At 44.8% G+C, this 17,111-nt stretch overlaps 1 protein-coding gene across 1 annotated transcript in view; it reads right to left on the bottom strand.

The window, feature by feature from the left end:
- The window catches only part of SURF6 (surfeit 6), a 90,058-nt gene that overhangs the window by 39,809 nt on the left and 33,138 nt on the right, over positions 1-17,111 (bottom strand). Inside the window, exon 2 of the mRNA XM_078646141.1 lies at positions 8,854-8,962. Coding sequence (XP_078502267.1) covers positions 8,854-8,947 — 94 coding nt within the window. The 5' untranslated portion in view covers positions 8,948-8,962. The remainder of the gene's footprint in view (positions 1-8,853; positions 8,963-17,111) is intronic.

Below are 17,111 nucleotides of genomic sequence, written 5' to 3'. Positions count from 1 at the left end.
TCCTAGGACCGGTTTGGGGCTTTTAGCCCTCATCAGCCAGGATAGCTAGAGTTATAAAAGCTCATGGGATGAGCCTTACGTCCTACGCGGAGGACACCCAGTGGTGCTTGCAGTAAATAATGACGGGGAGAAGATTGCTGCAAGCTTCCAAGAAGGCATGCTGGCCATCAGTAACTGGATGGGCAGCAATTGCCTAAAATTGAACTCCGAAAATACGGAGTTCATTATTTTCGGAAAGCTGTCCCCTTCATGGTCCAGCTCTTGGTGGCCACCACTATTGGGCACTCTGCCCATCCCGGTCGCCAAGGTTAGGAACTTAGGAATTATGTTTGATGATGGCCTGAATTTTGTCTCCCATGCCAATCAAGTGGCCTCGACAGCGTTTCACAAACTTAGATTAAGAAAATCCTTCCATATCTCCCCGAAACAGCAGGAAAAACCATGGTCCGCACGCTGGTAATGTCATCCTTGGATTATTGGAATGGGTTGTTTGCTAACGCACAAAGCAGGGTAATCAACAAACTGCAAACGGTTCAAAATGCAGCCGCCAGAATGTTGTCAGGGACCCCTAAATTTAAATCAGTATCCCACGTGATCTAAACCTACCATTGGCTGGCAGTAAGGAATCGCATAAAATTTAAGGCGTTATGCATTGCCTTCAAAGCTTCAGGTAAACTAGGCCCCCAGTTCCTGATTAACCAGTTATCCACATACTGCCCCAACAGACAACTTCGTTCTTCCACTGCATACCAGCTACATGTACCACGTACTAAGACTGTGTCCTGGGGAGACAGACGTTTTGTTGTGACAGCTGCAAGATTGTGGAACACTCTGCCGTTGCAGATTCGTTCCTGCCAGTCATTGCTACACTTCCGCAAAATGATAAAAACATGGTTGTTTAACCAATTAGCTGGCCTCTGATTCTGCTTAGTCCACAGCGCCGAGACGCCCAAGGGCATTTGTTGCGCTTTACAAATTTCAAAAATAAATAAAATAGCTTAACTCCATTGGCATGGAGAGCTTGGACCCACGTTTGTCACCACCCGGTAGGGGAGCTTCCACTGGCCTGCACACCTCTTCGGTGCATCCGACTATCTTGGCAGTCGAACAAATACCTCTCAAGGAAGGCGATATCAGCCAAACTGGTATTCACCCCAGAAAACGGGTTACTTTCCATAGTTCATAAAGGATGAAACGTAATTCACGTATGATTTCTTATCCTTCCTTTGCAGATTGCCTCAAACTATGCGTAGTCCAATGTATCAAAGTGTATGGGGCAATGACGCCAGAGATCCGTCCACCGAGAGAGAGGCAACCCCTGATTGCCATTAAGGAACCGCATAAGGCGGTCTCATCTACCACTATTGCCAGATGGGTTAAATGGGCCATGCAAGAAGCTGGCATGGATACAAAGGAGTTTGGCGCCCATTGGGTAAGAGGGGGTATGGCCTCAAAAGTATTTGCTCTGGGTGGTCATCTGGAGGACATCCTCAATATGGCAGACTGGTCTTCAGATTCCACCTTCAAAAGGTTTAACTTTAAACCAGTTCTGTGCATTGCATCGCTGATGGTGGATAAGCTTTAAACCAGCATAATCGTTGCCTTCGGTCCTGACATAGAATGAAACAGTTCCTATCTATTGTAACAGAAAGTTTCAATTCTATTAAGGACACAGAGACCCGACGCTTTCGCAAGTATTTCTCCCACCCAGGATAGAAATTTCTTCGTAATTGTGACTTTTTCTCTTTTAAATACACAGTTTTAAAGTAGGAGGCTGTTTATCCTATGCCCATTTAAATTGATTTTGTATTATAGGACTATGACTTGGTATGGTATAGTCAATTTACGGGATATTGTTTTGCATGTCTCTTTAGGATCAGATTCTAAACAGGAATTAAAGAAAACACTAGTAGGCTTCTGTTGCAAGAATAAAGAGGAGGTAGCAAGGGCAACCAGGGATTATGAATGGGATTCCTGACCATGAGTTGGCTTAAATCTTTTGGCTAACTTTTACCCAATGGTTCATGGGAAATGAAGTCATGTTTTCTATGTTTAATATGGCTGTGCAAAAATAAGGTGAAGAAATTACAGCATAATCAATCCTCACCTCCGTTCCCTAAATAGAATTGAAACATTCAGTTACGACAGCTAGTAAATGTTTCATAAAGCATTAATTCATTTTTCTAGCACCTTTGCTAGGTAAGGTACAATAGTTGCTTAATTCTTTAGGAATTGCTGTAGACGTCTTTGTCACATCTACTTTTTCGTGTGCAGAGCTGACTTAACCCAAGAATTGAACTGGTTGGCTTATTCTGCCATGCCCATTTTGCCAGGTCCATCAGACAACTATTGTTTAATGCCCTCTTCTCATGTACTGTTTTAATTTTAGACCAGCATCTAGTAGACTGCTCTCGTACATCCCCCTTTACCTTTTGAATGATCCTCCCTTCTGTAATCTCAGTGTGAAATGGGATTCCCAAGGGATCTCTCCTAGGGAAAGCTATAGGTTGATCAGTTTGTATCATCTCAAGTGGGGCAAATATCCCATGTAATTATGTCCCATCTGATGTATCACTTTTTTCTCTAATTGGGATATCCCTCTGTAAGTAAAATAGTTGATCAGTGGTCTAACCTCTGATGTCTCTTCTAATTCTAACCAGTAGTAAAATCATCCAGCACCACTAATTCTCAATACTTCTACGCATAACAGCAGGGGCGGCTCTAGGCTCATGGTGGCCCTGGGCAGGGAGCATAGATAGGGGCCCCCGGATTGGGGGGTCATGGCGGCCGTGGGCAGGGAGCGTAGGTAGGGGGCCCCGGATTGGGGGGTCAGGGTGTTTCGAAGTGGAACAGAGCCGGAGGCCGCCAAATCCCTGCCAGGGGCCGCCATGCAAATATATATCCATCCTCAGAGGATTATTATATTAAGGATATATATTGGTGTGGTGGCCCCTGGGGTTCGATGGCCCTGTGCAGGTGCACAGCTTGCACATGCCTAAGGCCGCCCCTGCTAGCTGTAGTCATCTCAACTCGAACCTCCATGGTGCTCAATAAATGAGTCTACTGATTGCAGACATAGAAATAAGAAACATGATCACCAGACGGATGGAGATTCCTAGGCCGTCTCTAAATATTCAGCTAAACATCCTCCATGTTTGTCCCCTATATCTTTACTTATTATATTTAACCCTTTGTGGATAGTTCTAATGATGTCTGCGGCTGAAGAATCATTCAGCCAAGCCTCCGTCACCTTTGAGGGGGTCCGGTGATATCATTCACGAAGTATAATGATAAAGGGGCTGCACTGGCCAGTTTAGAGGCTAAGTGGAGGGAAGGGAATCAAGCTGAGATAAAGGCCTTCAACAAGATTAAATCAAGGTTTCACAGGAATTATGACCTTTCAGCCAAATAGAACAAACATTTTACAGGTCTGGCATTATCCCTGTGATAAATGGGTTCAGAAACAACTTCATAAACAAATAGATTGTGCAATTAAAAAGCCTACACACAAAAGTGTCAAAATAATACCTCAGAAATATTACCTACTTACGAATAGCTGGACAAACCACAACTCGTCTCAATGCACTGATCGTGACCTCACATATATTATACTGACATCACAACGGACACCACTGGTGACATTACAAATCAACTCGAAGTTGACGCTATCAATGACATCACTATGGATACACAATGGCTTCTTTTTTTGCATGTGTTATTTAATGATGCTGTGATGTAGCAAATTAAGGCTAAACAGTGGGCCGGCCACAAATGTCATTGTAACGCGCTGTGCACAGCTTACACCGTGTGCTGTAGGGGTTGAGCTCAGGGCCTGGTTTATTGACAGGTCCTGTGTGTACTTCGCTGACATCTGCGAGGCAGTAATTCATAGGTGGACAAAAGTTACTAGTACCTTGACGAAAGTATGACAAGAGGATGCCACCATGCACCAGATACGCATTACCATCCAACAACCCAGAAATAGGGTCTCTTTCATTGATGAAGTATCGACCCAGGTGAGAGCGTCAGCCCTCATTTATACACATGGAATGCACGTGCAGTGAAGCAGGGATATACACACAACCCTGAAGGCGGCCCAAGATCCGATTGGACTCTTTGCCAGGGCCGAAACATGTTGGCACTATATTATCAGGGTGAATTGAGCAGTAAAATCTCAATCATAACCCTGAGAAATATTTTAATCATACCTCCAGTACCCTATCAATAAAGAATTCTTTTTGGTATACTGTGAGATATTTTTTTATTCTTTTTCTGTTTTCATCTAGACCCCTGTACTAACCAGCTAGATGTGATTTCAGAACTCCCACCTACTTTGTTGTTGAGTCTGCCCTGGTGGTATCATCCTACCAGGGTGTGGCTAGGTGCCGATGTTGAAGCATGTCACGATTAATTGAGTGAGGTGTCTACTTCAATATCATTGGATACCCCCAGGGGACAGCAAAGTAGTGCACTCATTGAACGCAGTGTCTTGTATCCCCCTGCTTCGCCCGGTTGTTTCTTTGCGAGAGAGCCTGTGTGTAGTAAACCTATTGACACACAAAAAGGGACATACTCAACGGAGATTCATTGCAACGCCTTATTTGAGACATGGCCCTGCACCGAATAACAGAACTGTTGAAAAGCATATGCTGTGCACTGCGGAGACTGACAGCAAGGACTGTTTTTCATCTAGGCCCTGCACTGAGCAACCATATCCAGATAAACATAAGAACACCCTCTTCCTCCAGGCACAGCATGCGTTGAGAATAAGATCCAGACTCTGTACCTAGCCCCATTTGGACCCAGGACCCAATTCCACTGACCAGAATAGGGTGTTACATAATCATAATTTCCTGCATTACAGAAAACGGAGTCAATGCTGGTGTCATCAATCAGCTGAGATATCTCATCGAGGATGTAATATGTGGTACATGATGTTGTGAGCAACTGGGTGAGTTATAGTTTGCTCAGTTATCTATAACTGGAAAATTTCAGTGGTACTCCGGTTTTGTTGTATATGGCCATGCTGTTTATTCTTTCTGAAAATGTGATGTTTTGTTTTAAAACTACATTAATGCCTTAATAGCGAAAGGTACAATACATTCTACATAAAAGTATTTTCAGGAAACTGATTTTGATAATCTACTAATCCAGCTACACATTTGAAATATTTCACGGTTTTCATCCTCTTTGCAGGCAGCCTTCACTGCACATGTCGTGCAACCGACTATCAATGTGCCAGGCTCTGTAGACAACTATCAGTGCCTGGCTGCAGGGTCAGGCCAGCAACCAACACACAGTGGACACAGCCTTAGGTCACGCGTATGAAGCGAGTGCTGGCCACAGGGCCAACTAGTCACGAATATCGCTCTGTTATGCGCAGTTAATGGTGATTCAAAGCAGGGCTGTGGAGCCCGGGGTCAACTCACCATAAAACCAATCCACAATGCACATGACCTCCAGTCGAAGGGAGAGGAGGCTGCCCACATCACCAGTCCCATCCCATGGAATCAGGTCCAGGCCAGGCTCTAGAGCAGCCCCCATGCCACTGAGTCAAAGGCCTTGTTCAGCACGCTGTGTGAACAGTGACTGCACTCACCCTGTGTCCACAGGGCTCAATGAACACAGGATGAAGTCCCCAAACTGCATGCCAAAAAAATAGGGAACTTTCTATTTATTTTGGAGATAGTACCGGCCCCTCTGGGACACCTTGCATTCTCTCTGGGCCAGCAGATGCTCCCACTACCCGCTTATGCCCTTCTAGACACTTTCTGAAAGGACACAGGCTTCAGTGCCTGACTTCCTACAAAGGCTGCTGAAACAAACAGTTAACACTAGAAAATCAGCTAATTTTTCTCCTTCATCCAGGACCCCTTACTGTTCGCGAATCAACAGTGCACATACACAAAAGTCCCAGACTGATTAATCAACACGAAACCTTGCTCTGAGCTACAGCAAAAACAGCTAAACGGAATTGCACCAAACTAGAACCTGACTCACATGTGCCTTTGCTTGGATTGATGTGAACCCATACAGCTGTTGATGCACATTGAAAGGGTAAATTAGAGAGCGATCTTCATCGCCGATTCATGGATCTTCTGTAGATTAATGAATCGTGAGTGATCAGCAACACCTTAACAAAAAAATCTACTTGCTTTGCCAATGCTTGTTTTTCTCTTACATGTCAGCCATGCGTATGCATGCACTACAGCCATCTTCAAATTTTTTTTTGCTTTCAGATAAATCATTACAAAACGGCCACCCCTCACACACACGTATGGTACCATAATAAAGTCAAGGAAAAATAATTCAAAGATGGCCATCATGCCTATGCACACATTCCCAACTGCCATCTTCACACTTTATTTTAAATCTACCACTACAAGATGGTCAATTGTCATTTTGGAACATTAAAATAAAAAATTAAGTATGTGCAGGATTCCACACAAATGGACGAATGAATACCCCATGCCGGTCAGAGTAAATTTGATATTTCGAGTGTCCTGTAGCAATTTGCAGCTGCAAAGTGCCTCACAATGAAAATAAAGAAATAAAACAAAGAAATTAGGAAGCAAGCAAGGAATGGAATGAATTTCTATGAAATGCTGAAAGAAAAATGAAAAGTTGTCTCCTCATCAGCAGCAAAAGGATAAAACTCAATCAGCACGATAGAAATGGCCGGACATACAAGAAAAGAGAAGAATGCCATTGAAATCAGGAGCAGGGTGTAGAGAAACTATACACATGGACTTACCTAAGCCTGTAGTAGTCAAAACCTTTTCTAGTGATTTGTCTTTTAAGTACCACTTATAAACCCGAAATGAATTACCGATAGGTTCTAAATTGTCTCCCCGTGTTTCGATAAATTCTTCTCTCCAAACCCCTCCATTAATTATATAATATGACAAACCCAAATCCGTGACAATAAGCATTTTAACACCTCCAATACTCATCTCACACAAAGGTTTTTTTGTTTCCCTATTCTAAATAGCTCCTACTTTTACTTCATTAACAAACACTCATGTTCCCAACTTTTCTTAGTCACTACACTTCTCTTCCACTACATGGACACATTTAATGTTACAATTGTGTTTAGACTGCTGCTCATCATTAGTTCTTTTCCTGCAAAGTCTGGCATAACATCCTACAATTCCACATGCAGAACATAGTTGATTGAGTGCAGGACAGGATGTGCTAAGAGCGACATGATCTTGGCCACCACACCTATAGCACCTATTACATAACCTACAATTTGTTTTGACTTTGGCTACACAATACTTTAATCTAGTGTTATTACAGCTTTGAGACACCTTCCTCTTTATTCAGCTTTTGGCACAACAGTAAGGACATCCTCTAGGAAAGAGTCCCATTATCCCATATCCCACAGAAGAGCTAACATGCCTAATTAATTGGTCACAAATTAATTCATTATGCAAGGTGCCAAATCAGCATGCTAATGCTGGTATCTTTAGCGAAGCCATGTAGGTTCCGCTAAAGATACTTCTGTAACTGCCTACAGCTACGCAAACAGCTTGTGAAAAGTGTGCATCAAGATCCTTTAAAGCATGTTGTAAAACATCCATCTCCTACTTGTCTAGGTTTTTTTACTATTCTAGTGTAAACTTTTAATCAACCTGGCTTGGAACAATGAAATAAAGTCTTTACATTTTTACGGGGGTCAGGTCTTCTTTCTTCAAATGTGAAAACTAATTACTAAAAAATGCTTCCCACTCTACTGTATACAGAATAGCTCGAAGGGAATCTTCTGCACAGATGGATTTGGGGATTTCAGTTTGTTGATAGAAAATCCGAGGGCTGACAGAAGGGTGACTATCTGTAGGTGGACCACGACTGACTGCAGCAAACCCTTGTTCACCGGCCAATTGTCGAGGTAAGTGAATATCCCCAACGTGGGAAGGTAGCCCGCGACCACCACCATAGCCTTCACAAACACCCCAGGGGCCAAGGTGAAGAAAAGGGTAGAAGGGGAAAAAAGGAAGAACCCCTACCCAAGCATTAACTGCAGGAAGAGTCTGTCAGAGTGCAGGACATGCAAACATGAAAGTACACTCCCTTCAAGTTCAATGACAGCATCTAAAATGTGTACACAGGGGTAAAAGGACTGGGGACAAAGTCAACATTTTCAATTTGTTCAAAGGTCCAGATTCAGCCAGAGTCCTCCCTTTTTTGGGGCACCAGAAAACAACAGGAATAGTACCCCTGCCAGCAGTAATTGCACTTGCTGCACAAGGCTGATCTGCTGAAGTCTTCACAAAAAAAATAAAAACCTTTTTTTCTTAAAATCAGGTGAGTTATGGGGGCGAGGGACATCCAAGCTAGGACTGTGCCTTGGCAATCTCATAGTCAAACACAGACTGGGTGCAGGCAGACAATGGTTCCATATCTGAAACAGGTGTTGCATGTGCTGTGGGTACAGTGTAGTAGTAGTAGGGGCCAGTGACAGCAGAGAACTGTTCTTGTTCTCTGAATATGTCCGAAATGAAAAAATAAGTGCCTGTGCCCAAAAATAAGTTCAGGTGGCCTCCACCGGCTCAAATTAAGCACTGAGGAGTAGTGAGGTACATACGGATTGTATAATTCAGTAACTAAGGAATTGGTGTGTACTTTAGAGCACAGGCAAGTTCAATGTGAATATATTTGCATGATGGAAGATCACTGAGAGGCCATTGTCCGCAGGAGGTGGGAAGGAGAGGAAGAGCGGAAAGGGTAGAGATAAGGAGGGGTGAATTTTTAATTGATCCAATATGGGATTCCAGCGCAATAAAGGACATGTATTGAGGCTAGGTCAGTTATCCAGAGTTAAATAAGAGAAAAAGCATTATTGAACTGTACCTGGCGCTTTTCTCCTTGGTTCTTGATTCTGGTTGGCACAAACCCTCTTGGCCAGGTTCTGGATGTACGAGTCTTTGGCTATAATAGCAGCCATTGCTCCAGCAGATCCCTTTAAAAAAGGAAGGAAACAAATCAATAACAGATAAGGTTTCTTAACAATAAAAAGGGTGTCTCGCCCTTTTAATAAAGCTATAAAGTCTGATAGAAAAAGTCAACAATGGCAACTTTTAAAAGTTAATGTAAGAAAGAGAAAAACCAGTTACGGAAACACTTCAACCAGTAATGCTTTTTTAGTAGTGTACCTTTCTATTTTTTTCACAAATGGTAATAACTTTAGAATACGTGTTACTTTCCAGATTGGCAAAGCGACTGAGCCAAAGGTAGTAACATATTTCAACTGCACGCAAGACATTAAATGTTGCACTCTACCAATATGTGCTGCGTTGCATTGCAGCACTTACAGAGCACTTCATCCTCCTCTTGAGCTCATGGAGCATGCTAATATGTATTACCTGGAACACCTGAAGAACGAGAACATGCTGCTCTGCTCAGAGAAAACACCTACTTACTTGACATGTAGCAGGTGCTTTTTTTATTTTTCCACTTTTTTAGGCACCCAAACCCATCCAAGCTCTTTGCCCTGATATCATAGCTCGTCTGTTTCTCCTAATACGCCTTGAGAAGGAGAGAGTGGCAATGCAGCCTATCCCGTAAAGGTAGAACATGGAATCCTTTCAATGCAAAAATTACGCTGGTCCAGTCTAGTCTAGTTTAGTGGGAACGCGCTCCACTTCTGGCAGCGGGAGACAAAGGCACTACATTGGATACAGGCAACGAGAATGTCTTTCATCTAACAAGATTGTTCAACTGGGCGTGGGCATACCAAAATGCACAGGTAGCGGAAGTGACATCATGCACCCTTTGGCCAGTGTTAACATGACGGGACTGAATCCGTATCTCAACTTTAGCCCCGTAATGGTCTCCTATTGGCTAGAGAGGAACTACCGGAAGAACAAGGAGTGGGCCCTCCAGATAAAAAGAACCAAGAGCAGACAGTACCAGGGAACCAAACGGCAAGTCAGGAGTAGCAATGACTACCCCCAACGGATGCCTGTGATTCAACTAAAAATAGATTACTTGACAAACCAACTTGATTACCATGGTGCACGTAATTAAAAACATACCAGTACTTGTCAGTCCCGGTACTGTGCATGGGGTGTCCCTCTGAATAAATGTGCTCAGACAACATGAAATAGTTACTGTATTATTTGACTCCAAGGTCACAACTCTAGGATCCCCTGGTACTGCAGAACAAGTCCATAACTGAATACATCGTGCTTCGAAGAGCAGCACATGCGCTGCTCAGGAACGACCTTAAAAGTGTCTGTTTTAATAGCATTATACAATATGGTCGGGTATACAGGGAAGAGCCGATTCTGCAGCTAGGATGGCTAGAATGTTCAGGCAGTGTTGGATAGTTGTTAGGGGCTATTCATTCGTTGCCTTTTAGAGGATAAAGAACATTGTTTTCTGCTCCTAAAAAATGTAATAGGTGTCGGTTATAAAGGGCTTTTATGTTAAGCGCTACACATGGAACATTGTTTAATGTAATGGATACCTAGTGTTAAGTGGTCCTTTTTTTCAGTGACTTTGTGTGCATGCGTGTGTATGTATGTGTGCGTGTTTATGTATTTGGGATTGTTTGTGTGTGTTTGTATGTATGTATGTGTGCGTGTGTGTGTGTGTGTTTGTGTGTGGGTGTGTTTGTATGCGTGTGTGTGTGTATTTATTTATGTATTTTGTGTGTGTGTGTGTGTTTATCTCTGCAGATTATAGGTTCACATCTCTGCTGGGCAGCCTCTGCCTTTCATCCTTTGGTGTCATTGTCCCTCTGACACGTTATTGGTTTTACACGAGAAGGGACTTAATGCCACTCAATCTTTAAAATCATTTCAATTGATGACTAATCGTCATGGTTACTTTTTTGCTAGGGAATCACTTTAAAATATAATGGCCTAAATCTGCCAAATGATGAGAAATGGCACTGTACCATTAAAAGTACTTGTTAAGAAATGTTAGTACTGTTAATCAAAAGTATACCAGGCTTCTTGAAACGAGCCGACTGCAAGATGGCTGTGCTATGATAGCTTCTTGAACTTAACTGTACCTGTCAAACTGCCATATATCACGTAGCCCCATCACCTATCCTCTCACAATGTCAGTGAAGTGCACCTCCATTTTATTAGTACTGATAGCGCAGGACATATTCCTGGGCATACTTAAAGCTCCTAAATTACAAAAATATAGGAAGTAACTTGCCCCTCTAACCCTTAAAGCCAGAATTAGATCAAATCCCTGTGCAGTTTCTTGCTTTCTATTCCACAGTATTGTGACAGGAAAAGCATCGCCAAGAATGTGAAATGTCTTTGTTTGTGAACAGAGGCGCTGTCGGGCGGGGCTCCCAGGGATCGGGAGAGCCCTGCTACCGCCGCCCCAGAGAAGAGAAATCCTGCGTAGCCGGTGAGTGGGGTCTGGTGCTGGTGTGTGTGTGTGTGTGTGCGATGGCGGCGGCGGGGGGTCTTTGTATGTGTGCGTGCGTGTGTGTAGGTGCGCTGGTGTGTGTGTGGGGGTCTCTGTGTGTACGTGTAGGTGCGCTAGTGTGTGTGTAGGTGCGGCGGCGACGGGGGGGGTGGGTGTGTGCCTGCGTATGCGTGTGGCTGTGTATGCGTGTGGCTGTGTATGTGCGCATGCGAGAGTGTGGGTGCGCGTGCACGCAGTCAAATCCAGCTCCAGAGAAGCGCGTGGCACCCTCTTGTCCCTCATTCCCCCGAGACAGGCAACATTAAGTCTCCAGCCTGGACGCATCCTTCGGATGCTAATTCCTGGCGAGACCTAAAAAGCATTAGAACACTCTGGACTCCGCCCCATACATGTCTATTCCATTCTCAGCAGGCATAAAACACAGCTTCTTGTCTTCACGCATAGGTAACATACCAGCCTTAGCAGCCAGACCAGAATGGAAACACACCGGCCCAAGAGTGTGCAGGCACTGCAATGATCAAGAAGAGGATCTTATTCTCCTGATTTGCATATGTCCTCCGCTGCATAAGCCCAGGCTACTATATTTACCAACATGCAGGGAAGCCATAATCTCATGTTTTCACACTGGCGGCCCACAATTAATTTGCAAATGTGTTAAATTCCTGAAATAGCCTGTTGCCAACAACAAGATGTCAAATAACTCCACCACAATAGTTAACTTTCAAGCTATGGCAAGTAGTGTGGAGTGAAGCCATGATCACCAGGCCTTGTGAACTCACTCCGTGAATGCACCAAATCTTGCACTATATCATGTATAGTTGCTACACCAAGAATGAATTTATACCGCACCGCAACCAGTATTTCACAAAAAACAATCCTCTATTCTTTAATTCTTTCTATGCATTTTGCCCGTACTTCACTATGTCCAGCGATAGGATGTACGTTCTTCCTCTACTATCCGCTACCAACTAGCTTATGAATGTATACATAATGTAATCTAAGCTGCATTTTTACTACATATAGCGATAGGAAGGATACGCTTACATTGCCTACCCTCACAATTCACCGGACTCCCCTAACTGCGTAACCACCGGTGCTCAGCAACATACCCCACCGCTTAATACTTTCCCTCATTCCTCACCAGCACTTCCTGCTCATCCACGTAACTACTGTACGCGTGAGTCATGCACATGCTGGGATGTGCGTGTCACGTGATGACGCATCGCCGCCAGGGGTCATTCTCTATAGAGGACTACTCATAGCTAGCTGCAGGCTGTCCCTAAGAAACTTCTGCCTGGAGACAATCAACTGCAAAAGGTGGGCGGAAACCCTATGTCCGAGGTGGACTGACCTCGCGCAGGTAAGTACCGGCACAGGAAAGAAGGGTGGGTGTTTGTGCGTGCGGCGGCGGCGGGGGGTTTCTTTATGTGTGTGTGCGTGTGTGTATGCACGGCGCCGGTGGCGGCGGGGGGGGGGGGGGGGGTGTTCTCTATGTGTGTGTGTGTGCGCGACGGCGGGGGGGTTCTGTATGTGTGTGTGTGTGTGTGTGCGTGTCTGCTTACAAGGAGCCATGGGAGACAGGAAGCGCGCGCATGCACATCTCTTGTCTCCTGTCTCCCGTGGCTCGTTGTAAGCAGAAATGATTGCAATAGAGTCTCGCAGCGACGATCGCTTCGCGATCGGTTCGCAGGTGCGAGACATAAAAATGTTTGCATAATACATTCATTTACGTCCCGATCATTAAGGAGGTTTGCAACGAAAGGAAAGGAAGAGATGGAGCTTCAGGGTAACACTGGAATCGGTGATCTTTGTATAACTATTGTTGCTTGCTTCCCTAGTGTTTGCTGGCACGAATTTTCAGCTCTTTCAATCCAGAGTGCAGTGTGTTGCCCCAGGCCTCAAATGATTTCCCCGTCTGAATCTGTACTCACAATTGTATGTCACTGAGTTAAAACAATTTTAAGATTAATAGTCTGGAAATGACCCAGACCTGAGGTAAAACTCGTTCCTTGTGATGTTTCCATTATTCCATCATGCTTCTAATAACACGTTTGAAAGTTGTGTTGGCATAACATGGCATTACCAGGGATCCATCACCAGAGTGCGAGCAAAGTCAATGTCCAATTTCTTACTTGATACTAGCAGAGTTCCCTCTTCATACCTAGCTGTGGGGAGTGTACTTCCTGTCCTGGAGCCCCCAAGACAAGCTTTCAACCCTGCAGTGGTTTCTTTGATTTTGGTTGGTGTGTGGATCCACTTTTCAATAACCTCATTGAGTGGTATAAGATAACTGACTAAAGAGGCACTTTGCTATAAATTGCCCTGTTTGTAAGTGACATAGATTTGATGTCAGCTCTGGATTAGATAGGAATTGTTGAAGCTATTTTAACAGAGGTTATGTTCTACAGTTTTAGTCTGAAAGACACTCTGACAGATCACTTTGAAGATGATGTCAACTTGACATTTTTAGGGCTTTGTCGTGGAGTGAGTTATAAGTGTTTTTCAGTAGCTCCCTGCAGCCTTTATGATAAAGAGATGGCAAATTTAAAAATTGGCTTGAATGCAGTATCTTTCTGACCTGTGGTTTAAGAACCCCATATCAAGCCTATCCAAAGCTTGTTTCATGACCTTGTGACGCACCCTTTGTGTGGGATGAAGAGGGTTAAATACAAACGGGGATTCCAAGTACTATTGTCAGCCCCTTGTGCCTCCCCGAAGCCTTCTCCTTTCAGCTGATTAAAGGATACCTGCAGTACCATGACATGCAGAAGTCTTGTGCCATCTTTCAAAACCCTTCCAGGTAGCCTGAAAGCTTTAGGAGCTTTATTCGTGGTTAGGACAGTTGAAACCATTAAAAATAAAATAAATCCCTCCAAACAAATGAATACTGTGGTAACCTGGGAACCCCATATCATGTTAGGTTTCTTTTCAAGTATTTTTATTTTACCGTAAGAACATTCTGCCAAAATACATGGGTAGCATAAAAAGCCATCATGGTATATTTTTTATTTATTACATAAAACATTCTGTCAAGATATATGTGTAGTTTCACAGCCTGGTGATCATAATGTGTAATAAGGTTAACAGAGAGTTAAAAAACAACGGTTTGCCCGGCTTGAACAGGAAGCCAGGCAACCTGTGTTGGGACAGGGGCGGGGCCGCAAAAAGACAGGAAGCAGACGGGAGCCTACCCCGCGCTCCTGTGCCCGTCAGCCGGAAGATTTGCGTGTCAGCTAGCAGGGCTCCCGTGCTCATGGAGAGCCCCGCCTGCTGCTGAGGATGACCCGCTGCCTGCCGAGGGAGAGAGGGACACACGAAAAGAACTCGGTGAGTGGGGTGTGGGGGGGGGAAGAGATGTGTGCGCGCGCGTGTGTGTGTGCGAGTGTGTCTGTGTCTGTGTGTTTGTGCCTGTGTGTGCGCGTGTGTCTGTGTGTGTGTATGTATGCATGCATGCATGCGTGCGTGTGTAAAAAGAGCCGATGACTGGTGGGGGGATGTAAAGTGAAGGTAACCAGCGCGCGCGTGTTTCAGTCTGTGTGGTGGCTGGCTGGCTGGTTGCGCACGTGTGGACGGAGCCGACGTGCGCGTTCGCGCAGCCAAATCCTGGAGAAAAGCTCGTAACACCCTTTTGTCCCTCATTCCCCCCAGACTGATCACTAAAGATGTCGAGACTGGACGCGTCCTTCGGATGCTAACTCCAGCTCGACCTAAAAATGGTGTTTGGTAACAGTGGGACGATCTACGGTAAAGTTGTCAAAACCCAGGGACATACTGCACTTTAGGACAAACGGCAGCAAATTACAGGCTTATTGTGGCCATCTATGGGTCACAAGACAAACTTAGCACCATGTGCTTGAGGGAGTTGTGCTGTGGCCATCACCACCATCAATGATGAGGCTGACATCAGTGTGTTGTGTGGGATGAGGTCTAGGAGTCTGTGGACATAAACTAGGGTGCAGCCAGGTGCTGAAGCTCCTCTGTTAGCCACAGGAGGAAGGCATCACAAGCGGTCTTGATTGAGGAAGGGCTGAAGCACTGCCCGATACAAAGAATATAATCTGTCTTTGTTCTTCTCATGTCTGAGCAAAGTTGGGAAGAGAGTCATGGGAAAAGATGGAGGAGAAAATGACAACAGTGACGTTGTGAAAAGATTAGGGACAGGGATACTAGAAGTGGACCCTTAAAGGGTGAGCTGGGTGAGGTCTTTAAGATGCATAAAAGCTGCAGGAGAGCAGTGCCAGAGAGCCACGCAATAAGATGTAAGCATGAGCTATGAACTTCAGGGGCCTAGGGAAAGAATGTTTTCACCATCCTGAAGTCCAGCAATATGCTGTAAAATATCATACGGGTGAGGAAAGTGATTCAGAACGTGGGTTGTGCATATACCTTACTGTACACCCATCCACAGACACACACGTGCAACCGCAATGGCTGGTGCTCGTGTAGGGACCTACGAGTGCACCAAGATGGCGAGTGAGCATCCAGCGGAAGAAAGAAAAATGTACATCCTGATCTGTGGTGAAGACTGGCAAAGCGGACCGCCAAATGAAGAGCCAACCCCCCACCATACTTGCAGTGGTACCTGGGTGAGTGAGGCACAGTGGTGGGGGGCTGCTATGGCTTGGCATGGGGGAAGCACTGCAAAGCCCGTTTTCTGCGCAGTTGCCACACTTAGGTAACTACGACGGTGCCAAGGAACGACCGCTATGCCCATGTAATAACTTGGGACAGAGAATGCAAGGGAGCCTTGCGTAAATGAGCGGTGTGGAGCAACTGACTGGTGATGAGGGAGCTTCAACCAGGGATTCTTAGGTGCTGGTGCCAACTGCTATGGGAGAACTGCTGGCACCACTGGCGCTGTTTGCCAAGCTCTCAGGGCAAACTAGCCAAAGAGTGAAAATGGCCAAAGGGAGGCGATTCTGCAGTGGGAAGCCTGTACGTGTTCACCTGATATGAGGATCCCAGCACCATAAAAGAACACAGAGGAGCTATCAAGACCGAGCATTTTTTAGCATCACATAATAGCAATGGGAGAAAAAAACAATCAAAAGCAAGAAAATCTGGCCTTCAGCAGAAAATGTAATGTGGGGATCCTGCAGTCTATGGACTTGAAACACACAATTATGTATCCCGAAAAGCTGCAGATAACATTTAGAGCAAAAGTCCACCTTTCTGTCTCCTGAGAGAGACATGGACTTTGTTATAACTGAGCAAAGGAGACTGCAGCTTAGACAGCAGTACAGTAGCATCATGGAGCTGAGAAAGGGGACTCCACGCAATCCGCACTAAGCAACAACGACCAAAAAACAGGCTATCCAAATGTTAAACCAATTGTTAATTTTCACGCAGATCAGTACAGAGTTACTATGAAGCGTAATTAGTAATTAACCATATTTAATGGAAGAAATGAAGCATTTTAAATTGTTATGTATGCGACCAATGTGGTCCAGACAAGAAAATAGATGGACGCACAGCCATGTGTTATAGTGCCAGGAGAGCAGTCACACACAACCTATGTTCCCCTAACAGGCAGGTACCCTGGGCACGCAGCGCGCCTTTGGCCCACCACATGTGACGCACCTAGAAGGGTGAAGTTTGAAGTTACGGACTTGTACATGAATGGAGGGGCCAGGGGTCACCTATCCTCCTTTAGTTACTAAGCTGGAATGTATGAGGCCTCAACAATCCCTGTAATAGGAAACAAACTGTAGCATACT

Source organism: Lissotriton helveticus, chromosome 5_1 (assembly GCF_964261635.1).
Source record: "Lissotriton helveticus chromosome 5_1, aLisHel1.1, whole genome shotgun sequence".
Lineage (NCBI taxonomy): Eukaryota > Metazoa > Chordata > Amphibia > Caudata > Salamandridae > Lissotriton > Lissotriton helveticus.
The sequence above is the reverse complement of the archived record's forward strand: the minus strand, read 5'-3'. Positions and strand labels throughout refer to the sequence as shown.